This window comes from Chiloscyllium punctatum, chromosome 13 (assembly GCF_047496795.1).
Source record: "Chiloscyllium punctatum isolate Juve2018m chromosome 13, sChiPun1.3, whole genome shotgun sequence".
In the NCBI taxonomy this organism is placed as follows: domain Eukaryota; kingdom Metazoa; phylum Chordata; class Chondrichthyes; order Orectolobiformes; family Hemiscylliidae; genus Chiloscyllium; species Chiloscyllium punctatum.
Genome location: NC_092751.1, coordinates 89248107 through 89274508, shown reverse-complemented (window position 1 = coordinate 89274508; position 26402 = coordinate 89248107). Strand labels below are relative to the sequence as shown.

The 26402-nt window shown below is 44.1% G+C and overlaps 1 protein-coding gene across 7 annotated transcripts in view; it reads left to right on the top strand.

The window, feature by feature from the left end:
- Window positions 1–26402, top strand: part of ptpn20 (protein tyrosine phosphatase non-receptor type 20) — a 436259-nt gene that overhangs the window by 190409 nt on the left and 219448 nt on the right. For all 7 annotated transcript variants that reach the window (XM_072583170.1, XM_072583173.1, XM_072583172.1 and 4 more), the window contains 5 exons: window positions 6381–6531; window positions 17680–17818; window positions 22002–22154; window positions 24205–24390; window positions 25879–26041. In XM_072583170.1, the coding sequence (XP_072439271.1) occupies window positions 6381–6531; window positions 17680–17818; window positions 22002–22154; window positions 24205–24390; window positions 25879–26041 (792 nt within the window). The remainder of the gene's footprint in view (window positions 1–6380; window positions 6532–17679; window positions 17819–22001; window positions 22155–24204; window positions 24391–25878; window positions 26042–26402) is intronic.

The window sequence follows — 26402 nt, the reverse complement described above, 5'->3', positions numbered from 1 at the left end:
CCATACACGTACCACCCTTTGCGTGAAAAAGTTGCCCCTTAGGTCCTTTTTAAATCTTTCCCCTCTCACCCTAAGTCTATGCCCTCTAGTTCTGGACTCCCTGACCCCAGGGAAAAGACTTTGCTTATTTATCCTATCCATGCCCCTCATAACTTTGTAAACTTCTATAAGGTCACCCCTCAGCCTCCGATGCTCCAGCGAAAACAGCCCTAGCCTGTTCTGCCTCTCCCTGTAGCTCAAATCCTCCAACCCTGGCAGCATCCTTGTAAATCTTTTCTGAACCCTTTCAAGTTTCACAACATCTTTCTGATAGGAAGGAGACCAGAATTGCACGCAATATTCCAACAGTGGCCTAACCAATGTCCTGTACAGCCGCAACATGATCTCCCAACTCCTGTCCTCAATACTCTGACCAATAAAGGAAAGCATACCAAACGCCTTCTTCACTATCCTATCTACCTGCGACTCCACTTTCAAGGAGCTATGAATCTGCACTTCAAGGTCTCTTTGTTCAGCAACACTCCCTAGGACTTTACTGTTCTATCTGAATTAAACTCCATCTGCCACTTCTCAGCCCATTCCCATTGGCCCTTCTGGTCAAGATCCTGTTGTAATCTGAGGTAACCCTTTTCACTGTCCACTACACCTCCAGTTTTGACTCTTAACCGCCCTCTGAGCAATTTAGGATGGACAATAAAGGCTGCTTAGTCAGTAACACCCTCATCCTGTGAATGAATAAAGAAAAAAAAACTCTGCCCCAGAATCTGCTGCTAAATGTAGGTCATTTCTGATCATTTGCAGCCAAACTCCCCAGAGAATGGGTGATCATGGATCCCCTACACATCGGGTCGCTCATTGATGTGGTTTATGACGGGTCCTGGCTTTGATTTGACTCAGTGGTTGGCGGGTTTTTATGATGTCACAATATGGGGCTGCAGGACGAAGCACATCTACTCTTTCAAAGAGCCAGTAGCAATATGATGGATCGAATGGTCCTCTTCTGCTCGCAGTTCCAATGAATGAGTGGGTTTGTTCTTTCTAAAAGCAATCATGAGCTGATTTCACTGCTGATTGTGGAGTAGCCACTCCATCTTTGGATTGCCCTCCTTTCCCTTCACATTAGAAAGCTGAACATTCGCTGATTTGCTGTGGGAAGAGAACTGGGCCAAACAGCAGAGAATATTACTAACGGGGCCATAGTCTTATGAACTCTCATTTTGCTTCATCATCGATAGATAAAAGGCAGAGCAGGGTGTTTTGGTTTGCAGTGCGACAGACTATTCATTTGTCATGTGGGAGCTTGACTCATTCTGAATTATTTTCTCAATTAACGCCAGGCAAACAAGGTTTTGTTTTTGAGTATTGCGTGGGCAAAATTATTTGTGTGAGAAAACAAGACTGAATTTGTCATAGGTTGAGGTTTATTGAAGTGCAACATCCAATTGTTGCTCTCAGAAGCCAAATACAGGTTATAACTCTTTTAAAAGGCCAGGAAATCATAGGAAACAGGAACAGGAAGAAGACCCTTTGGCCCCTCGAGTCTGCTCTGCCATTCAATAGGATCATGGCTAATTTCATGCTCCTGATGCCCGCTTTTCTGTCCTCTCCCCTTAACCCTTGATTCCCCTCCTGATCAAAATTCTATCTGTCTGAGCCTTAAATATACACCAGGACTGTCCCCCTTCAGCTCTCTGTGGCAAGGAATTCCAAAGACTCTCAACCCTCAAAGAAGGAATTCCTCCACATCTCAGTCTTAAATTGGCACTCCTTTATTCTGAGACTCTGCCCTCTGGTCCTAGACTCTCCCAGGAAGGGAAACATTCTCTCAGCATTTACTCGATGAAGCCCCTTAAGAATTCCATAGGTTTCAATGGGAACAACTCCCATTCTTCTAAACTCAAGGGCGTACAGTCCCAACCTATTTAGCATTTGTTCATAATGATACTCCCTCCAAACTATGGATCAACCTTCTCCGAAATGCCTCCAATGAACTCATATCTGTGATTCATTAAGAAGTCCAAAACTGCTCACAATCCTCCAGATGTGATCTTACTCGCACCTTATCCAGCACTGTCTAATCTGATAACCTCTGTTAGGAGAAAGTGAGGACTGCAGATGCTGGAGATCAGAGTCGAGAGTGTGGTGCTGGAAAAGCACAGCATCCGAGGAGCAGGAGAGTTGACGCTTTGAGGACACCTCAGGAATGAAGGGCTTATGCTGGAAACGTCGACTCTCCTGCTCCTCGGATGCTGCCTGGTGTTTTTCCAGCACCACACTGACAACCTTTGTTATTCAGCACCCACAGCATGTTCTGGGTGGAATCGCATCAATGTTGATTCGTATTGTTCCACTCAGTCCAGTTTGAATGCACCCAATCCTGTTTTTGGGTGTCCAGTTAGGAAATCATTCATCCATTAGACACGTGATTGGGACAAGTCAAAGTAAGGGCTTTATTTTCAGAGTGTGTGGGCATTGAATATACCTAATCTTCCCAGGTTTGGCCAACTCCCTGCTCAGACAAACATCCAGTCACAAAGGCTGCTGGATTAGGGAGATACAAGCTGTGGTAGGGTTTTTTAACAGCAAGTGAGGTTATTTGGAGAATGTGCCCAACATTCCACAAACTAATTAGATGGAAATAAATGAATATCGCATTCATCCAAGAGTATAATCGTGGCATAAGGCAATTTTGAAAACATTACTACTGAAAACTTCTCAAGCAGCACTCCTGAAGAATGGGCTTAGTGCTGATCTGGAACTCTAGCCCAAGTCCAATAAGAAAGTGAAATTTTATGGATGGCAGAGGACATCTGGTGGAAGATACAATAAGAAAAGCTAACCTGTGTGCACTCCAGATACAGGTCTTCCCTCAATAAACTTCTGTTCATAAGGAAGTACAATGCAGGCCCTTTCTTGGGATTGGGCAATGGGGTGAGTCATAAATTATTGGAACCACGATGAAGATGATCAGATTCCAAAAGTCGTGTGAATAGTTTTGCAATATTTACTCGCATGACTACGTTCAGAAGTTTGAAGTGTACACTTTCCTTCATTCTTCTCACTTTTTGTCTCAGCTCATTCTCCTCGTCTTCTCACAACAGCGGGTTTTATAAAATAAATTAAATGTGGGCATCCTTGGCCAGGCCAACGCTGATAGTCAATTCCCCTGCTGCTCTGCAGAAGTTGGCAAGCAAATGTCTTGGACAGCCGCAGTCCTTTGGGTGGAGATATTCTTACTGTGCTGGAGGGGTAAGGGGTTTGGAAGGTGCTGTGTAAGGTGCTTTGGTGATTTACTGCAATGAATCTTGTCAGAAGAACACACCACTGCAACTATACATTGGTGGTGCAGGAAATGAATGCTAAAGGTGGGAATGGGCTGCTACTGTAGGGGAAGGCAATGGCCTTGTGGTATTATCATTGGACTGTTAATCCAGAGATCCGGGTAATGCTCTGGGGATCCGGGTTTGAATCCAACCACGGCAGATGGTGGAATTTGAATTCAATTAAAATCTGGAATTAAGAATCCTAATGGCCATGAGAGCATTGCTGATTGTCAGGAAAAACCTATCTGGTTCACTAATGTTCTTTAGGGAAGAAAATGGCCAGCCTTACTTGGTCTGGCCTACATGTGACTCCAGACCCACAACAATGTGGTTCAATCATAACTGCCCTCTGGGCAATTAGGGATGGGCAATAAATGCTAGTATAGCCAGGGATGCCCTCATCCCAGAAATGATTTTTTAAAAAAAATCAAGGGTGTGGCTTTGTCTTTGGTACCAAACTTCTAGTGTTGGACTTGCACCCATCCAGACAAGTGAGGTGACCTCCCAATGGCTCATGCTCATCTGTTATTCAGTAGGTGTATCCAAACATCTGATGAGACTCTCACATTCTCATGCTTCGGACATTCACCTTATACATTGAGTGTTGGCAGAAGAGCAACAAAGACAGTAGATCTCACTGTAATCCTGTTCTTCACCTGATGTCCACAAGTGCACTCGCGCTTTTGTTGTTTTGCCTTTACTGAATGTATTTTTTAAAAATGCAATGATTGTAAGTTGCAAATTCTGGCTTACTATCTCTGCATCATTAGCATATCCTGCTGCACTCACACAATATGGGTAAGTAATCCTGCATTGGCTATGAAAGAAAATTATTTGCATTTTGAGAAGTATTTCTCTCCTCAGGCTTCCATACAATGCCGTTTGCATATTGTTGAATGTAAAATCTGTCATGAATGTGTACAATCAGGCCATGTTTCAGAGCATAACAAGTTTGCATCAAAAAGATATCCCTTGATACAGCAAGTAACCTGGTGCTGGTTTATTAATAGAGCTGAAAATAGGTTTATCACAAAAAAAACATTTTTCATCAGAATGTCTCATCCCACCATCAGCGACCCAATTTCAAAATGTGAAAATGTCATTTAAAAACATACAGAAGGATTTAACAGTTTCATTGGTGTAGATTTGTAGATTTTCTCAGCAAGTTCAAAAACCTAAAATCTTTTAAAACATCCAAAAGTGGATAGGATTTAGAGCTTCCTCAATGCTTTACCAACAGGTCCAATTGGCGGAAACTCACTGTGGTGACTCATTGATTATGGAGGAGCGTCCAGTTTGAGTTGCTCAATGTGATTAAAGCTGTGCAAACTTGCATTGCGCTAGATGTAATTTGAGATCGAGATTCCTTGTCCTTTTGCATGGACTTTGGTGTGGCTTAGAAGAATAGTGCTAAGGGAAACAGCAGCTGATTACATTTCTCAGAACAGCCTGATGCACTTGCAATCGATTGCTTTGAAATTTAATGATATGTAGGCATTTTGTAAAGGTTCAACAAGCCATAACGTGAAGAGTGACCAAGAGCTGATCCTGTGGATGTTCTGCAATCAGTGGGATTCATGGCTGATCTAACTCCATTTCGTTACAACTGCCCTATGATAATTTAACTGACACAAATTTATTAAACTCAGTCATAAAATGAACAATTAATTCAGCACCAAATGCTGTTTGCAAAGTGAGTTCCGAACATCTAACGTCCTCTGTGTGTCTAGATCATTTTCCCAATTTTGCTCTTAAAGATGTGGTTCGAATGTTTAGGCCAGTGCATCTTTTCCCACTGTGACCCCCCTCAGTAAGAACACGACAATAAGGTCATTTAGAATGGAAGCATGCCTGTGGTACCTTGCTCTGAGCTGCATCATAGAATTACACTTTTGGATTTTGTGGTCCTGTGTCCCTCTTTGGGAAGTCCTGTCTCTAACTCCACACCCAGTGGAACTAACTTCTCCAATTAACTCCACTTTCCCCATAATATTTTTAAAAGCTCGCCCATTAACCTTCTAAATGACAAAATTATCTAGGATCATATTTTATAATTTAAGGTCTCCTTGTATCTTAACCCTTAGAATTCTGGTAAATCGACACTACTCCTGCTCTAATGCCCATGTATCCTTCCTATGGATGTTCCAGTGGAACCCTGTATAAAGGCATCGAGAAAGGTCTTCAGATAGTGCATTGGGCTATTTAATGTTCATTGAACATCTCATTGAAAGGGTGGTCTCTCCAACTTAGCAGCATTGCTTCAGAATATCCCTTGAACCTGCATGTTTAGTTCCTAAGTGTAGTGTGAACACACAGCCGTGTAATTCAGAGGTGACAGTGCACCCAAATGAGCTAAGCTAAATTGATTAGAGACTGATTAGGGACACAAAATGATCTTTCCCTTGACACCTAGAGTCTGCTCCCTGTCTTAGTTTAAAAATTAAAGCCAGTGCATTTGGCTTAGTACCAAGTCAGAAGATGTCACCAGGGATGCCCTCTACTGTTTTCCCTGTAAACCTTTGTCTCCTCTTTTTATCTAATTAGCGATCACAGTTTTCACACCCTTTGTTTGCCTCCCTATCTTTGCAGAGAAAGTGAGGACTGCAGAGGCTGGAGATCAGAGCTGAAAATGTGTTGCTGGAAAAGCACAGCAGGTCAGGCAGCATCCAAGGAGCAGGAGAATCAACGTTTCAGGCATAAGCCCTTCTTCAGGCCTTCCTGAAGAAGGGCTTATGCCTGAAATGTCGATTCTCCTGTTCCTTGGATGCTGCCTGACCTGCTGTGCTTTTCCAGCAACACGTTTTCAGCTCCCTATCTTTGCAATCCCCTCTCTTGCTAATTATATATGGTTGCAGTCAATCTTTCCAGCTCCCTCTTTCATACTATCTTTCTGAGCTCTTTATCTCGCTACTCACCTGTTCCTCTCAAGAACTATAATAGAAAGATCTGTGTTTCATTCAAGGTCCATCACTCGCAGCAGCTAAAACAGCCGCTCCTGAGAATTTCGGCTCTTTGGTCCTAATCTCCGGGATGTTCCCACTTCCCTTTATTTTACAGATAAGGAATTCTTTTTTCTTGATCATTTTACCAAACTGTACAAGGTGGCACCCAGTGGATGGAAGGACCAATCCAAAAAGAGAACGACAATTGTGAACTTCACACTGTTCCTCCGAATAAAGTTCTTCATTGAAAACTTCAGTTTGATTCAGTAAGTAAACGGCTCAACGTTTCGTTGCCAAAGTGGCTGTCTTTTCTGCTGCACACCCATGAATGTTTTTCTCAATGCCAACCTCAGACGAGGAGGACAAAATGCATTTCATTCCCATCCACCTTGTGCCTGACCCATGAAGCAATCTGGGCTGCTCGTGAGTTGCCAGTGCCTCTGACATTTACCTGGGCACAATTTTATGAAATAAATACTTCCCCTTTTGACTTAAAGCAGGAACCCACAGAAGGTGCCACCTGATTTAAGGTTCTGCCCAATTCTTAAGGGCAACTTGGCACTGGTGCGGGGGATTCCTGCAATGTAGTCTCCTGCATTTCAACCTTTAAATAGATGCTCCTCAACAGAGAATTATCGTTACAGCGCACAGCTCTCCTTGGGGAGTGGTGACTGGTGGCATGATTAAATTAAAGAAATGAAATTTAAATCTTTCGAAGTTCAAGCGGTTGATGAGTCTATTCAAGTATCTCCTTCCTGACTAAAATTAGATTACACTCCCTGAAATCATTCCCTCCGGCCTGAAATTAGTATCTTTCCTGAGTTTAATTTCACAGTTGGAAGTTAATGCTGTACAGTTGGAATAATCTTTATGCTGAGTCTATTGATGCACAATCAGTTTCACACATATTGAAGGGGACTATGGTTTAAATTCATCAGCAGGAAAGAAATTGAAGGTTGTGCTGATAAGGTTAGATGGAGAAGTGGTTGGGGCAGCCTACATGGATCACACAGAGGCTGGAAGGGGTTTGTTGTGCCTTGGTTTGGGGAAAGAAGAAACATTATTGTTCCTCTTGGCCCACAAGGTATATTGGAAAAGCCCTTATTCCACAGATGTAGGGGCCTTTTCACTTTCCTAACAGAAAGAATGGTTTCTCTTTTGGAAAGACCAAACCTAGAGACCATTGATATAAGATAGGCACGAATTGGGAATACAGAAGAAACTACCCAAGGAATGGAGAGAATGGGGAACTTGCTCCCTCAGGAAGTGGTTGAAGTGAAGACAATGGAAGCATTTAAAGGAAAGCTGGATAATCATGCAAGGGAGAAGTGATTGGAGGATTACAATGACAGATTTCAATGATAAGAATGGCAGGCTGCCCAAGCAGACCATCGACACCGGCATGCTTCAGCTGAATGACCATATATATACTCCATAAAAGCGAGGATTTTCTGGAGCATGAGGCAATCTGGCCCAAAGGTTTGGAAAGTAAAACTGTGGTTAAATTTGGAGCTGCTTCCTCAAATACATAAAATGTGGTCCTGCTTCTGGACAGAAGTTTAGTCATTCACCACACAAAGGTTTGGGTTAAAACAAGAAGTCGATGTGTTAGAAATGGAGTGTCACAGAGTGTCCAATATTTAAACCATCAGGTACCCATCTCTCTCTCTCTCTCTGTCTCTGTCTCTGTCTCTCTCTCTCTCTCTCTCTCACTCACTAGTTCTCAGGTTTTAAAGCTGCTATGTATTAATGCGAGAGGCTTATTAGGAAGGAAAATAGCCTTACCTCCGGGCACCCATTTATTGCTGCAATGTTCAAACTGCAGTCCACACACCACAAATTCTCTATGTTGCCCATGATGCTGCAGTGTCGGACGCTCAATGTGCATTGTTGTTGTTGATTTGTTGCTTTTGACCTGTTTGAAACACGTGTCTCGAGAGATTTGTAAAGGCATGAGCTCACAGTTCTATTGGCCTCATTGCAAAAATACTAATTCGGACTGGTGGGATCTTGAATCTTGAGCAGAGGACCAAGGGCTTTGTGAGCAGGCCATTCAGCTTTACCATTCAACAAGATCATGTCTGATCTGATAATCCTCTTCTAACGTTCCTGCTTTTTCTTCTTAACCCTATTGCCTTACTGAAATCTATCTCAGCCTTGAATATACATTGTCTGTTTAATGGGATTGTACATTTAAGACTTAGATATTTGCTCCACTCTATGCATCCCTGAGACTATGGCGTCCAAGAAGAAAAAGCTTAGACACTCCTGCTTTAAGTTCTTGATCAGTCCCAATGTAATGCGACTGGTATGCGACTCTTACAATGGGAGATGGAAATAGAATAAGTACATGTTCTGGTTCAGAGGTTTGACACTTGCTATGATGCACGGTGGCTCAGTGGCTAGTGTTGCTGCTTCACAGCATCAGGGACTTAAGTTCAATTCCAGCCTCGGGCCACTGTCTGTGCGGGGTTTGTACGTTCTCCCTGTGACTGCGTGGGCATCCTCCCTCAGTCCAAAAACGTGTAGGTTGGATGAATTGGCCATGCTAAATCACCCAAAGTGTTCATGAGTGTGTAGGTGAGGTGCATTAGTCAGGGATAAATGTAGGGTCGGGGAATGGATCTAGATGGGTTACTTTTTGGAGAATTGGTGTGAACTCGTTGGGTTGAATGATCTGTTTCCACACTGTAGGGATTCTATGAAATAGCCAATCCTATCGACATCACAGAGTCAGAACAATATAGAAGAGGGCCATTCAGCCCATCCATACAATGCTAGGCCTCTTTAGAACAATCCAGTCAGTCCCATTCCTCATTCTGGATTAGAGGTGCTGGAAGAGCACAGCAGTTCAGGCAGCATCCAAGGAGCAGCGAAATCGACATTTCGGGCAAAAGCCCTTCATCAGGAATAAAGGCAGTGAGCCTGAAGCGTGGAGCGATAAGCTAGAGGAGGATGGGGGTGGGGAAAAAGTAGCATAGAGTACAATGGGTGAGTGGGGGAGGGGATGAAGGTGATAGGTCAGGGAGGAGAGGGTGGAGTGGATAGGTGGAAAAGGAGATAGGCAGGTAGGACAAGTCCGGACAAGTCATGGGGACAGTGCTGAGCTGGAAGTTTGGAACTAGGGTGAGGTGGGGGAAGGGGAAATGAGGAAACTGTTGAAGTCCACATTGATGCCCTGGAGTTGAAGTGTTCCGAGGTGGAAGATGAGGCGTTCTTCCACCAGGCGTCTGGTGGTGAGGGAGCGGCGGTGAAGGAGGCCCAGGACCTCCATGTCCTCGGCAGAGTGGGAGGGGGAGTTGAAATGTTGGGCCACGGGGCGGTGTGGTTGATTGATGCGGGTGTTCCAGATATGTTCCCTAAAGCGCTCTGCTAGGAGGCGCCCAGTCTCCCCAATGTAGAGGAGACCGCATTGGGAGCAACGGATACAATAAGTGATATCAGTGGATGTGCAAGTTAAACTTTGATGAATGTGGAAGGCTCCTTTAGGGCTTTGGATAGAGGTGAGGGAGGAGGTGTGGGCGTAGGTTTTACAGTTCCTGCGGTGGCAGGGGAAAGTGCCAGGATGGGAGGGTGGGTTGTAGGGGGTGGGCGTGGACCTGACCAGGTAGTCACGGAGGGAACAGTCATTGCGGAAGGCGGAAAGGAGTGGGGAGGGAAATATATCCCTGGTGGTGGGGTCTGTTTGGAGGTGGCGGAAATGTCGGCGGATGATTTGGTTTATGCGAAGGTTGGTAGGGTGGAAGGTGAGCACCAGGGGCGTTCTGTCCTTGTTACGGTTGGAGGGGTGGAGTCTGAGGGCAGAGGTGCGGGATGTGGACGAGATGCGTTGGAGGGCATCTTTAACCACGTGGGAAGGGAAATTGTGGTCTCTAAAGAAGGAGGCCATCTGGTGTGTTCTGTGGTGGAACTGGTCCTCCTGGGAGCAGATACGTCGGATGCGGAGGAATTGGGAATACGGGATGCATTTTTGCAAGAGGTAGGGTGGGAAGAGGTGTAATCCAGGTAGCTGTGGGAGTCGGTGGGTTTGTAAAAAATGTCAGTGTCAAGTCGGTCGTCATTAATGGAGATGGAGAGGTCCAGGAACGGGAGGGAGGTGTCAGAGATGGTCCAGGTAAATTTAAGGTCAGAGTGGAATGTGTTGTTGAAGTTGATGAATTGCTCAACCTCCTCGCAGGAGCACAAGGTGGCGCCAATGCAGTCATCAATGTAACGGAGAAGAGGTGGGGAGTAGTGCCGGTGTAGTTACGGAAGATCAACTGCTCTACGGTAGCCAACAAAGAGACAGGCATAGCTGGGGCCCATACGAGTGCCTATGGCTACCCCTTTGGTCTGGATGAAGTGGGAGGATTCAAAGGAGAAATTGTTAAGGGTGAGGACCAGTTTGGACAAACGAATGAGAGTGTCGGTGCAGGGGTACTGGATGTCTGGAGAGGAAAAAACGGAGGGCTTGGAGGCCCTGGTCATTGCGGATGGAGGTGTAGAGGGATTGGATATCCATGGTGAAGATGAGGCATTGGGGGCCGGGGAAACGGAAGTCTTGGAGGAGGTGGAGGGTGTGGGCGGTGTCTCGAACTTATGTTGGGAGTTCCTGGACTAGGGGGAATAGGACAGTGTCGAGGTAGGTAGAGATGAGTTCAGTGGGGCAGGAGCATGCTGAGACAATGGGTCGGCCAGGGTGGTCAGGCTTGTGGATCTTGGGAAGGAGGTAGAACCGGACAGTGCGGGGTTCCCGGACTATGAGGGTGGAAGCTGTGGGTGGGAGATCTCCTGAGGTGATGAGGTTTTGTATGGTCTGGGAGATGATGGTTTGGTGATGGGGGGTGGGGTCATGGTCGAGGGGGCAGTAGGAAGAGGTGTCCTCGAGTTGGCGTTTGGCTTCAGCGGTATAGAGGTCAGTGCACCAGACTACCACTGCGTCCCCTTTATCCGCTAGCTTGATGGTGAGGTTGGGATTGGAGCAGAGGGATTGGAGGGCTGCGTGTTGTGAGGGTGAGAGGTTGGAGTGGGGGAGGGGGGTAGACAGGTTGAGGCGGTTAATGTCCCAGCGGCAGTTGGAAATAAAGAGGTCGAGGGCAGGTAATAGGCCAGAACGGGGTGTCCAGGTGGATGCAGTGTGTTGGAAGTGGGTGAAGGGGTCCTCGGAAGGCGGGCGGGAATCCTGATTGTGAAAGTAAGCTCGGAGGCGGAGGCAACGGAAAAATTCCTCACTCTAATCCAGTGACTCAGTTAATTTATTTCCTTTGAATACTCATCCAATTTCCTGTTGGAACCATGGATCATCTCTGCTATTGCCATCCTCATGGGCAGAGATTTCCAGGCTTTAAAAACTTCTTCTTCAAATCCCTCCTCAATCTCTCACCCAAAATCATAAATATCCCTGAGTCACTGTACCAGCTGATGGGTGCAGCTCTTCATTGTCCATACCATCTAAACCTGTATGTCTTTATTAGAACTTCCTTCACTGCCCTCTGATTCAAGAGAAACAAGCCCAACCCTTTCAACCTTGGCTAAAGTCCCTTACTCCCTATTCTAATATTAATTGCAAGCGCAAGGGAGTGATTTTTTTTTAGATTAGATTACTTACAGTGTGGAAACAGGCCCTTCGGCCCAACAAGTCCACACCGCCCCGCTGAAGCGCAACCCACCCATACCCCTACATCTACCCCTTACCTAACACTACGGGCAATTTAGCATGGCCAATTCACCTGGCCTGCACATCTTTGGACTGTGGGAGGAAACCGGAGCACCCGGAGGAAACCCACGCAGACACGGGGAGAATGTGCAAACTCCAAACAGTCAGTTGCCTGAGGCGGGAATTGAACCCAGGTCTCTGGCGCTGTGAGGCAGCAGTGCTAACCACTGGAGTGTAATTTCTGGAGTGTAATTGAATTGTGGGTGATGTTGTTATGCGTTACACCCTTCTCAAGATCCGCAGACCATCATTTGGGTGAAAGAAAATTAAGTAATACATTCCTTTCCATTAAACCATCATAAAGCTGTAAATTGATGGAATCCTGGTGTCATCTACAACATCATCTGGATGAACTGTTAATGTACACTTGGCAAGAATGGAGAGAAGTAATTCCATTTCCAAAACAATGTGCAATTAATGAGAGTGTGCGCTCAGAATCCCATGATCTATACCTGATTCATGGTGCTGCAAAGGACCTATAGCAATGAGAAACGATTTCCTGGATATCATTTACTCACTGAACCTTATCTGGCAGATCCAGTGAGTCTCTCTGTTTCCAGCTTTCCATTAACTTCTGAAGCAAAATGCTCTGTTACAACCATCCACTCAATGGTAGGCTGTTATAGGACAAACTGATAGAAATGTCACATGACATCGGGTTTTCCATTGCCGTTCTTAAACTGGCTATTTTTGGAGACCGTGTTTGTTGACAATCTTGACTACACACAATTCCACGCTTGCTAGGTCCACATTATATTTTGATAACATTACACTGAAGGAAGCCTGACCTGCCTCAAAACATGCTAACATCAAAAAAACTCATGAAACTGCGGCAATGAAGGAACTATGTGATAAATGTGTTTATTTTTCACTTCATCCCCACCTCACGCCGGCCTGAGCCTGTACAGTAAAAAGGCATTGAGAAACATTGGGAGCTAGCTCTGGAAAAGCTCATTAATCATATTCTGCTTTGTCTGAATGACTGTATATCGACTACCTAATCCCCAAAGTGAGGATTTTCTGGAACATGCGGCAGTCTGGACCCAAAGATTTGGAAAGTAAAACCTCTGATTAAATTTGAGCTGCCTCCTCAAATACATACATTCGGATGTGCTGCCTTTGGACTCAGTCAAATGTGGTTTCCATGTTTGTCTGCTGCAGTGTAAAATCCCAGAGTGTTTTAGTTCATGGATTCACACAGCATGGAAAGTCCCTTCGGTCCAACTCATCCTTGCTGACCAGACATTTCAATCTGACTTCGTCCCATTTGCCAGCATATGGCCCAAGTCCTTCTAAACCCTTCCTATTTATATACCCATCCAGATGCCTTTTAACTGTTGCAATTGTACCAGCCTCCACCGCTTCCTCTGGCAACTCATTCCATGCACACACACCATATATGAAAAGTTACCCATCTGGTTCTTTTGAAATCGTTGCGCTCTCTTATACCTTATACCTATCCCCTCTAGTTTTCTGTGGTCTTTGTGTGTTCAGCTAGGGAAACAGGTGGGACAAAAACAGAAATTGCTGGAGAAACTCAGCAAGTCTGGTAGCATTTGTGTTGAGAGAAACAGGCTTAATGTTTCGGGTTGAGTGACCCTTCTTCAGAGTTTATTCCAATTTGTTACAAGCAATATCTGTTTGTGTTTTAGATTTCCAGCATCCACAAATCTTTTTTTTAGATTCCCTACAATGTGAAAACAGGCCCTTCGGCCCAACAAATCCACACCGACCCTCTGAAGAGTAACCCACCCAGACCCATTTCCCTCTGACTAATGAACCTAACACGACGGGCGATTTAGCATGACTAATTCACCTAACGTGCACATCTTTGGACTGTGGGAGGAAACCGGAGCACCCAGAGGAAACCCACGCAGACAGGGGGAGAATGTGCAAACTCCACACAGACAGTTACCCGAGGCTGGAATCGAACCTGGGGTCCTGGTGTTGTGAGGCAGCAGTGCTAACCACTTTTGGGGGAGCATTCATTACACTTTTCAGAGCTGTCAGGGTGGCGATCTTCCTCAGTACTGCATCCACTGTATTTCCTTTTATTTGAATATCATCCTTTCCTTGCATTGATATATTTTGTCCACTTGCTAATCCAAGCAACAACTGGGTGGCATGGTCATATGGCAAGCAGGCACAGGGTCAGCTGAACCCGAGATACCAGTCCTGAACTTTGGCTAATCACGGGCTTCCTTCTGTTGGGTGTCCCACTGTGCCAGTGGGATTGGCTGCCAACTTCAGCACAACTGAAACTTCTGATTACATATTGATTCACCACAATTTCATTGTTGCGTTTTTTTTATTGGTAAACAGGATATGGGTGGTGTGGATAGATAGTGTCCCACATGAGATGAATGATCACGTAACCATATTTCCAACCAAGGGATAAATGTTAGCCATAACACTGGGGAAATTCGACTTCACTTTTTAATATAGCAATCATGTGATATAGGAGCAGCAGTAGGCCATTCAGCCCATTGAGTCTTCTCTGTCACACAATAAGATCGTGGCTGATCTGATAATGCTCAAGCCCACTTTCCTACCCTTTCCCAACGGTTCTTGATTTGAAACAGCATGGTGGCTCAGTGGTTAGCACTGCTGCCTCACAGTGCCATGGACCTGGGTTCAATTCCAGCCTTAGATGATTGTCTATGAGGAGTTTGTCTGTGTGGGTTTCCTCTGAGTGCTCCAGTTACCTCCCACAATCCAAAGATGCGCCAGTTAGGTGAACTGGCTGTGACAAATTGTCCATAGTGTTCAGAGATGTGTAAGTTAAGTGCATTAGTCAAGTATAAATATAGAGTAATAGGATAGGGGAATGGGTCTGGGTGGGTTACTCGTCGGAGGGTCAGTATGGACTTGTTGGGCTGAAGGGCCATACTGTAGGAATTCTATGATTAGGAACATATCTATCACAGCCTTGACAGCATTCTGCAGTAAAGTATCTCACAGATTCACTACTCTCTGGGAGAAGAAATTCTTCCTCAAATACGTTTTGCTACATTCACTGAACAGGCAGGTCATGGTTGAACATCTTGTCGGAACAAAATTATGGAGAACCTAATTTTTATTCCGCTGCAGTAAAGCTTGTTGTTCCTTGTGTACCACCATGACTTTTCCATCTTACTGATTATGAGATGGTGACAGAATTGTTTGGCCTTCCAAATCGATGGTAATGAAAGGCACTGTGCTGGAAGGCTGCCGGGGGCTTTGAAGCAAAACAACTTCAGGAACAAAGTAATTGCAATTTCCCTTTAGGCAGGCTGTTAACAAAAACGCGCCTCCTTTTGGCAAACAGAGCAGCGAAGAGCCAGAATTCCCTCAATTGTTTTTTTATTCCACACAGAGCTCCTAGGCTCAAGTGTGGCAGTAATGTCCAACCACTGTGCTCAGAATGTCAGAGCGACTGTGCTCACACTCAGTTTAGAGTTGCTAAAACCGAGTGGACCTCCCTGAATAATGTTCACCAGCTTCGTCTGAGGTTATGGTTGTTTTTGATAGTTGCTTTGTCATGTTTGACTGAAAAAGTGTGAATACAGCTCCATGGGTGAGGGGATATTGAATTTGTGTGCAGCGTCCACATAAATGACTTGACTCATTTCATCCATCATGACGATTGACGTACCCTCAATCCCAGGACCTCAGAGTGGGTGCACGATGTCAATCAGGGTTCACTATCCTACGAAATCTATTGTGAAATGCCAGTGGGCAGTAGTAGTTGAGATGGTTAGAAGCTTAAATCAAATGAGAACAATAGAAGCAAATCATTTACTGAAAATAAGCCCTCTAGAGGGTGAGCCAAATGTAATAGTCATACAGCTGCACAGCATGGAAACAGACCCTACAGTCCAACTCAATCATGCCGACCAGACATCCCAACCTAATCTACTCCCATTTGCCAGCAGTTGACATATATCCCTCCAAACCCTTCCTATTCATAAACCATCCAGATGCCTTTTAAATGTTGTAGTTGTACCAGCCTCCAGCACTTCCTCTGGTAGTTCATTCCATACACGCGCCACCCTATCTGTGGAAACGTTGCCCCTCAGGTCCCTTTTAAATCTTTCCCCTCTCACCTTAAACCTGTGCCCTCTAGTTTTGCACTCTCTGACCTGAGGGGAAACAACTTAGCTATTCACCCTATCCAGACTCTCAGGATTTTATAATCTTCTGTGAGGTCACCCCTCAGCCTCTGATGCTCCAGAAAAAAATAGCCCCAGCCCATTCAGTCTCTCATGAGAGCTCAAGCCCTCCAACCATGTAAATCTTTTCTAAATCCTTTCAAGTTTCATAACATCCTTCTTATAGCAGGGAGACCAGAATTGCACACAGTGTACCAAAAGTGGCCTAACTAATGTCCTGTACAGCCGCAACATGATCTCCAAACCTCTATACTCAATGTAGTGACCATTGAAGGTAAGCTTGTCTTTTTCACTTCCCTGTCTACCTGGGACTCCATTATCAAGGAACTATGTACCTACACTCAAGGTCGCTTTGTTCAGCAATGCTCCCAGGACCTTACCAATAAGTCCTGTCCTGATTTGTGTTACCAAAATGTAGCCCCTCACATGTATCTATATTAAACTCCATCTGCCTGTCCTCGGCCCATCTGATCAAAGTCCCCCAGAGTTAACCTTTGTTGTCCAAATTTGGTGTCATATGCAAAATTACTAACCATACTTCCAATATTCACATCCAAATAATTTATATAAATAATAAAAAGCAGTGGATCCAGTTCCAATCCTTGTGGTGCATCACTGGTCACAGGCCTCCAGTCTGAAAAGCAACCCTCCGCCATCACCTTCTGTCACCTACCTTAGAGCCAGTTCTGTATCCAAATGGCTATTCTCCCTGTATTCCATGTGATCTAACCTTGTTAACCAGTCTACCATGTGGACCTTTGTTGAATGCCTTACTTAAATCCATATAGACAACATCTACAACCCTGCCTTCATCAATCTTCTTCATCACATCTTCAAAAAACTCAGTCAAGTTAATGAGCCACAAATTCCCACACACAAAGCCATGATGATTATTCCTAAACAGTCCTTGCTTTCCAGATGTGCGTAAATCCTGACCCTCAGAATCCCCTTCAACATTTTACCCACCACTGATGTTAGGTTCGCTAGTCTAAAATTCCCTGACTTTTCCTTACCAACTTCCTTAAATAGTGGCACCACATTAGCCAACCTGTAGTGTTCTGGCACCTCATCCATGGCTACTGATGATACAGATATCTCAGCAAAGGGTCCAGCAATCCTTCCCTAGCTTCCCACCCAATCTGGTGCTGGGGAATTATCCACCTTCATGCGTTTTAAGACATTTTTCAAGATTTTATTTATTGGTCATCTGATTTGGGAAATATCCCCTGTCCACCTCTGAAATGGGTGCCATCAGATCTTTTTAGAACCAGAGTTGAGAGCAGATTGGGCCGTGATTTAGTGCCCCATCTGAAAAGCTGCAGCTTCAGTAGTGCAGCATTCCCTCGGTACTGCAATAAAACACCAGTATGTATTTACGCTCCTGTCTCTGAATTGGGGATTTGAACCCAAAACCTTCTGACTTGGTGGGAGTGCTACCATTTCAGCCAGGGATGAACCTTCATAGGTGATGAGAAGATCGAAATTACCCAGCTGCAAATTCATCCGCTTGAAGTGGCCCATGGTGCATAGACAATAGCAGGCCTCATTAATATCCATTCATCTTTTAGGCACAGCCTCACCCGACATCAGTATTATCTACAATTGAGGAAAGACATCCTTGAAGAGCGATTGTACTGCAGTGATGAGACAGCTCTGCTGCTTGCCTCCCTGGCTCTCCAGGCAGAGTACGGCGATTACATTTCTGAGGTCGGTACATGTCCATTAATGAACCACATTGTGTTTTTTTAAAAATTGTGCTAAATGCAACACTTCAAACTGTTATGGTCCAGACTAAACCCACTCCAAATAAATTAAGAAGGTAGCCTAGACTCTGTCGTTTTCTGACCTTAAAGGTAAGTATAAGGTGATGCGTCCCAGATGCAATCCAATTGACCAGACTCCTCAATATTAAGCAAAACACATTTTATTATACACTCTTGTTAAAATGCAACAAGAGAAAGAATAAAAAAAAATTGGCTTAGCTGTAAATCAATTGGAAAACTTACCAGAATAATAGATTAGTTAACTACTAAACCGCCAGGGCTCCCTGATTGACCTAGGTTAATACCCCCAATTAAGGACCTCATTTGGTAACATCACATAAAGGGCATATTCAGAAAACAGATTATGTCGCATCCAACTCCAGCAGCCCAGGAAGAAAAGCATCAAAAGAACTCTGGTAGAGGGTAGCTGGGAGAGATGTACTGTAACAACAGGCCCAGCAACTTGTGTGACTGAGAAACTAAGAAATTACTAATCCTGGTTCTGTGGGAATTTGACCACACCCACTCAGGCAGCTTCTATTGTTTCAACCTTAGAAAATACCCAAGCCCTCACAAGCTGTTTGCTGAATAAGGTTTCAATGGACATCTCGGTACCTCCATGTTAAAACCTTTAAAAGAAAACAGGGCAAAACAAATCTTTTAAAGCCATAGTATCATCACAAAGCACATGGAATAGAGAAACGAAATACAGTGATCAGAAGTATATTGGCATTTTGTCTGGTGCCATTTCAGGCACCCTTGGCTTCACATTTAGCCCCACTCCTCTTCCCCAAATAACATTCTATAGGTAGTGTTTGCTGCAAATTAATAAAAGGAATAGACACAGTCCAAATATGTCAACAACCTATAGCAGGCAAAGCTCTCTACAGAGGAACCTCAATTATCTGAACGAGATGGGCGGGCACTATTTCGTTCGGATAATTGACTATTCGGATAATCGATTTTAGCTTGAACAGGGGAAGCCATACTGATCTAACGCTGTCGTCTACCGGAGAATTTGTTTAAATCTATAACTTTAATGAGTCTAAGTCAAACTTTGCAGTCTGCAAATTACAGGCTAAAGTGAGAAGAACTAAACCCTTACCATGAAACAAAATGCCAAACAGCTTTTACGATCGCAAGACCATTTCCAGTATCAGTTTCCGGGAGCTTAGTCTCGTGATAGAAAGATGGAAGCCCCTCCGTGTGCGTGCGTTTATGTACTTGGCCGTTTTTTTTTCATGAACGGCCTGGTAAAGGGCCAGGGATACTGTAAAACCCTTACTTTTGCAAAGGGCTATGTAACAACCCTTACCTAAAAAAAAATCCAGTCGCTGATGCGTGAACTGCTTGTGTTTCTTTGTTTTGGCCACGTTCTCACATCTTCTTCAGTGCAGGTAATGCAGGAATGCAGTACACTTACCTTTTTGATGTGGGACTTTGAAATCTTCTTCGGATAATCCAATATTCGGATAATCGAGATTCGGATAATTGAGGTTTCTCTGTATATAAACCAAGGCTCATTAACTAGCAGATCTAACTGGGAGTTATGCCACATGTAATTCTTGATCCTCAATAGGAGCTCCACTGATAACACCAGCTTAAATGATCCCATCTCCACTGTGGCCACTGCTACTGCCCGACACTTCACAGCAGAGAAGAGCAGGAGAGGAAAGTGTGTGGGAACACCTCCAGGATTCCTCATCCTGACTTCAACGAAGATCGCCGCTCCTTCATTATAGCAGAGACGTGATGTTCTCTACCCAACCTCACTGGTCTGCAGCAATTCAAGAAAACCCATTACCCCCGCTTCCTGATGCCAACTGGACTTGGAAAATAATTGATAGCCCTTGTCAAAAAATCCAGAACCCCAACGTTAAATAAACTGTGATTGTACGCTGTTGAATTTAGAAAGTTGGGGTACAATTTAATCGAAGTTGCAATTATACCAAGGAGCACAAGTAGGCTAAATTTGGAGAAGCTATTCCCACTGGCTGAGGCAAAGGTGGTTATACAAGATAGAACTCAAATTCCTAACAGCATCGTGGATGCACCTTCACCTCATAGACTCCAGTCATCGATGAATGTATTTCACCATTAGCTTCTCAGGATGGGTGAGATAATTGCACAGAAGCTGGTATCCTGTCACCAAATCACCTTTTATTTACATGTGCATAGTGCGTAGGCTCTGACCATCCTGTTTAGATCCAGCTCTTAGAGTGAGGAGACTATCTGAATCTCCTGTTTATATCTGTCAGCTAGGGCTCCCTGATTGACTCAGGTTAACATCCCCAGTCAAGGACCTCATAGTTAATGGGATCCACCTAGCCCTGGTTCCAATCATTACACCTGGAAACAAGTGACGCCCTTACCATTAGTGCTCCTGTGCCATGGACATATTGAATAAGGAGTTAGGCTATAGCTCACCACAATCTCATTGAATGGCAGAACAGAATGGAGGGGCTGAATGGCCATCTCCTGACCCACAGACGATGAAACAGACAAATCTATGGCATTCTTTCAACACCATATTCCATTGAGTGACTCATTTCTTCCTATATTCACAAGGCCAGTAGCTCGGCTCCATTAACAAGCAGTCTGTTTTTCTTTTGTTACACCCTTGAATGATTTCACGTATGCCATTAAACTTCACCCCAGTGAGTGGGTTTTATTTTCTTTTATATTCAAAATTGACATTCTCTTATTTTCTTGTGTTACCTCCGTCACTCATGGAATAATTATTAATCTGCTGAAGTATAAAATTACAGTGGCAAACTCTTCATTTTGTGGTGCCATTCCACCCTATGCCATTAAAAATAAAATGCTGTTATATTTTTAAGCCTAATACCAGTAATAAAAGCTTGTGGGAAGAAAACAGTTTTTATAAACCCTGATTATCCTATTTAACGTCTGCTTAAACTTGGCTTAGCACAAAACCATTATGTGGAGGCACATAGAAACCATTAAAGAATCACAGCCAATGTATTCACCACAAAATATTACCATCTTTTCCCAGAATGATTTGGATTAATCAATGCTCTCAGCTTCCATAAGTTTTCTTAAAGCTGCCCAGTGGTATTTTCTTTCAAATGTTCACATGATTACAAAGGGGGCCCCATTTTACAAACAACTGATTTACAAATACTCGAATTTGTGAATGCAATTTTATACAAGGGTGTGACTTTAAAGAGCTGATGCACAGACATTTCCTGTACTTACAAATAGCTCCTTTATATGATCCTGGATTGGGTTGCAACTTGCAAATGGACCTGTGAATGGGCTCAAGAACTGAATCCGTTTGCAACCCAGGCACTGCCTGCCTGCATTTTGTATCTGGAGAAAGTGAGGACTGCAGATGCTGGAGGGCTGATGAAGGGCTTATGCTCGAAACGTCGACTCTCCCGCTGCTCGGATGCTGCCTGACCTGCTGTGCTTTTCCAGCACCACACTTTTAACCATGTATTTTATATCACTTGTATTGGACTTGCAAAAATTCCTTATTGACTCAGATTATAATTTACGGTAATCCAAAAATGACACCTCCCCCAAAGTCCATGAATATGTTGATGTGCCGCATTAGAGACTCCATTTTAGGAGCATGAGTCTGGACCATCATTACAGCCCGATTTCAACTCTTAAAAATGTCCATCCGCTTGCTGAGTTAAAGTCAGGGCCTAAGTGTCAGCTGCTTGCTTGGCCATGCAGTGTACCTAAGCCTGGTTTTTGCCTATTCGCCACAGCAGCTGATATCTAGCTAATGAGAGGCTGTGGGATAATCAAAGGAGGGACACCAGATCACCCCAAACCCACCCCCACCACCCTGCTAAAACCAGAACTTCACTGTGAGATTGTCAAAGAATAACGTAAGGTGGGCAAAGGACTAGTTTGATCACAAGCTAGGGTCAACATTCCGACTCTTAGAATGAATCCGTGAGTCAAAGATGTGAAAGATATTGGGCTATAATATTCAGAGGGGTTGCCTTCCTCTCCCATCATGCACAGACAAATAAACAAGAACAGATTGGTGCACTTGGCAGGAATGATAGCCATGGAGTGATTCAGAGCGTCACCTTGGTTGAATGTGCAGGACTTTGGCTGGTAACAGAAAGTATGTTATGTTTATAAAGGTGCATGGCAAGAACTACTATCGTGTTGAACATTACATTCCTCCCAGTGTGATGGAGAAAATGGCTTTGACTTGTATAAAGGAAGAATTACCTCGACTGCACTCCACATACTTTAACTTGTCTGAAGAGGAGGCTGAGTTGGAATTTCTGAAGGTACGTGGACCCTCTTTGATTAGGAATTGTATTTTTTTGTAGCAACAATAATGGATGAATTCTTCATGTTCATTCCTGTCTGTGCTTATTTAAACAAAGCATTAACCCAACTAAAAAAAAATGGATTTAACTAGTAGATTCTGCAATGCGTCCCCTATTATCAACTTCAGTCAATTGAGCCTAGTTTTTGGATTTCCAAGAAGAATCAACACAAAATCAGGAGTATAGGGCAGGCCATTCAGCCCATACCAACCGTCTGAAGGGTATTCCACCCAAACCCAACCCATCCCTGTAACCCACCATTTGCCATGGCTCACGCACATCTCTTATGTACCTCTGGACACTATGGGGCAATTTACCATGGCCAATCCACCTGACCTACACATCTTTGGATTGTGGGAGGAAGTTAGAGCACCCAGAGGAAACTCATGCTGACACAGGGAGAATGTGTGAAACCCTCACAGACATCTGCCCAGTAGTAGAAACGAACCTAGTCCCTGGCACTGTGAGGCAGCAGTGCTAACCATTGAGCCACTGTGCTACATGATCCTAAACGGTTCATTCTTCAGAGCAGTTCAGACAATGGTCTGGTTGACATCATTCTTTGATGCGTCCCACCAAGACTGAGGTTAACTTTCTTGTTATATGATCTTCTAGTTCAGAAGATTGTGGGTTCAAGCCCCACTCCAGGGATTGTGACAACAAAAATCAAAGCCGATTCACCAGTGTGGAACTCCTGCTCTGTCTCTAGGTGAGACATTAAACAGAGGCTGTGTTTCCCTCTCAAGTGAGTGTGAAAGAGCCCATGGGGTAAGGCTTCAGAAATCTGGAGCACAAAGGGAGTCCTTGTTCATTTTCTCTTAAGATTTAACATGCAGGTTCAGTTGGCCATCAGGAAGGCAAATGCAATGTTAGCATTCATTTCAAGAGGACTAGAAAACAAAATCAGAGATGTACGGCTGAGAATATATAAGGCTCTGGTCAGACCACATTTAGAATACTGGGCCCCGTTTCTTAGGAAGAATGTGCTAGTGTTAAAGGAAGTCTAGAGGAGGCTTTACAAGAATGATCCCAGATAAGAAGGGTTTGTCATATGAGGAGTGGTTGAGAACTCTGGGCCTGTACTCAATGGAGTTTACAAGAATGGGTGGGGAATCTGATTGAAACTTACAGAATATTGAGACGCCTGAACAGAGTGATTGTGGAGTAGATGTTGCCACCATTAGGAGAATCTAGGACCCAAGGTCACAGCCACAGAGCGAAGGGAAGACCCTTCAGAACTGAGATGAAGGGGAATTTCTTCAACCAGAGGGTGTTTGAACATATTACCACAGTGGGCTGGTTATTGAGCGTATTTAAGACAGAGATAGATAGGTTCTTGATTAGTAAAGGGATCAAGGGTCACGGGGAGAAAGCAAGACAATGGGGTTCAGAAACATACCAGCCATAATCAAATGGTGGAGCCGACTTAATGGGCTGAATGGCCTAATTCTGCTCCTATATCTTCTGGTCTTAGAATTACTTTGAAGAAGAACAGTGAATTTTCTTTGTTCATTCATGAGATGTGGGTGTTGCTGGCTTGGCCAGCATTTATTGCCCATCCCTAATCACTCAGACGGCAGTTAAGAGCCATTTGGAGTCACAGGTAGGATGCCAGGTTCCCTTACCTTTAGGGAAGTTGATGTTAAAGAAAATTAATTACAGATATTTATTGACTTCAAATTCATGCTGAAATTCAAACCCCAAAATGTTACCTGAGTCTAATCTGGTTTAATGTTTAAATGATAATACCTCTCGGTTATCCCCACTGTCCTGGTCAGTGCTTATTCCTGAGTCAAAACTCCAAAAATAGATTATCTGATCATTGTCATTTCTGTTTGTGGGAACTTGCTGTGTACAAATTGTTTTCTGTCTTTCCTAACTTACAACAGGGTTGACACTTCCAAACAACTTTGCCGCTTCTAAAGAAGGTTAGGAAAGGTGCTATATCAATGCAAGTCCTTTCTCCTGTGGGAAATGATGTTTATTAGGCTTTAACAACCTATTGCAGGTAACACAGCAGCTTCCAGAGTACGGGGTCCTGTTCCATCGGGTGGCACGGGATAAAAAAGCCACAGGTGGGGAAGTTGTGCTCGGAATCTGTGCCAAAGGGATCATTGTTTATGAGGTGAAGAACAACAGCAGGATCGCCAGTCTACGCTTCCAGTGGCGTGAAACCGAAAGAATCACATTTAATGTAAGTAGCATCTCATGCCCATCATGTCCTACAAGCGGTGAAACAAGATCTTTTTCACAGCTTGTCCCCATTCCTTCTCTTGTTGCTGTTGGTTCATGTGGGGTTTTCATTCTCCAGATGGCACCAGCACTGTACCCAAGTGGTCAGCCTCATGTGTGGTGCATAGATACGGGGTTTGACTGACACCTCACTTGCCTGCCAAATGCCAAGCTTGTTGGCACCTCAACCCATGCCAGGCTGGCAGTATTTTCCAATGTGGATCCCCGATACTGATTACAAACAGGAACTCTAGCTGAACTTTATTAATCCTCTGCGTTTCCGTATGAGTTAATCTGTTCCTCTGATCGCAAGGTTTCTCGTCAAACTGTATTTATTGGAAATGTACACATGATGCTTTAGCAATGGCATCTGTCTCCTGACCTGCTCACACTCCAGCAGAGTCTTCCTCTTGTGAGACGGCAAGGTTGGGGGTCAGTTAGCTCAGTTGGATGGACAGCTGCTTTGCAATACAGCATGCCACAAGCAGTACAGATTCAATTCCCACATAGAGCTGAGGTCACCATGAAGGTCCTCCCTTCTCAACCTCACCTGAGGCAGGTTAAACTCTCTAGAACATAGCCATCGTCATACTTCATGAGAACAGACCCTTTGTTCCAACCAATCCATGCCAGACATAATCCCAAACTAAACTAGTCTGACCCGCCTGCTCCTGGTCTGTATCCCTCCAAAACCTCCCTATTCATGTACTTATCCAAGTGTCTTTTACACCATACCTTTAGAGGGTCTCTGCATTTTTAGAAGAATTTCACCCTATCTCTACACTCTGTTATTCAGGGATACATAATATTCCAATGATCATGTCAGCTGAAATGAGTTGACTGTATTCTATCTACTGAAGGTTTATTTCAGTATATATTTTCCAAAGCTCACTAATCCCCTTCTCAGGTATGGATATGAGCTTGTTCTATCTGCACCATTCCACATTTTCCTTCGTTGTGTCATTCTTTCTTGGTGTGAGTCTATAACGTGTGTCCTAAACACATTATGTTAATTTGTAATGCAGTGGTATTCACTAAAAATTAAAGAAGCAAATTCTCCACAAATAATTCTTTATCCATTACTTTTTGGGTATTGAGATAAAGAAAACAATGAAAGACTGCTTGAAATCACAAAAGCGTCTGGTGTGGTAATCTGCCAAGCTGAGGGTGTGTATATAGGGTGGGTGAATGGGGAATTTTCAATGCGCTGATCTGCTGTAGCAAGGTAGCCACACTAGGTGGGCTTTGGCATTGATCCTGGTTCTTATCCTCGTACCTCCAAGCATCCGTATGATCCAAAATATGCCAACGCACAATGCGCCAAAGGTAACACCACTTTACTTATGGCACATATTTGCTCCAATTCAGCACTTACATTGAAATTATTGCCTCCTACTAAGTGACTTGGTATGAAAAGGAATAATGCGATCTGATCAGTATTTCTCTTTAGAGAAAGAAGTTTACTGTGCAAAGCAATTCAGATGGTAAGAAGCACACCTTTGTGACCGAAAACAGCAAAACCTGCAAATACCTGATCGAACTATGCTCTGCTCAGCACAAGTTCCAGATGCAGATGAATTCGAGGCAGCTTTATCAAACCACCTTTCAAAATGGTAAGTACAGGACCACAATCTGTGTCTACTAAAATGGAGGTGGTATTGTCATATAATAGCAGGTTCTCTTTACTCTGAAAACCCCATAAACCCAACTCAGCATTGATCCATTGCTTTAGATGAGGAGAAAAGTCGAACCTTAGGAGCAATTTGTAACTCAGCGCTTCTGTGCTTTTTTTTATTGATTTCCCCACTGCTTCTGTTTGGAGTATCTGATCACTGATTGATACTACGATAGATTACCATTGTTGCTCTGTGACTTTCACCCTGGACCAGCAGAGAAAGAAAGCAGCTAACTGTCCCATCCACAAGCCCCGCACACACCCTCCCACAGTAAAATGATCATTCGATCCTAGGGAGA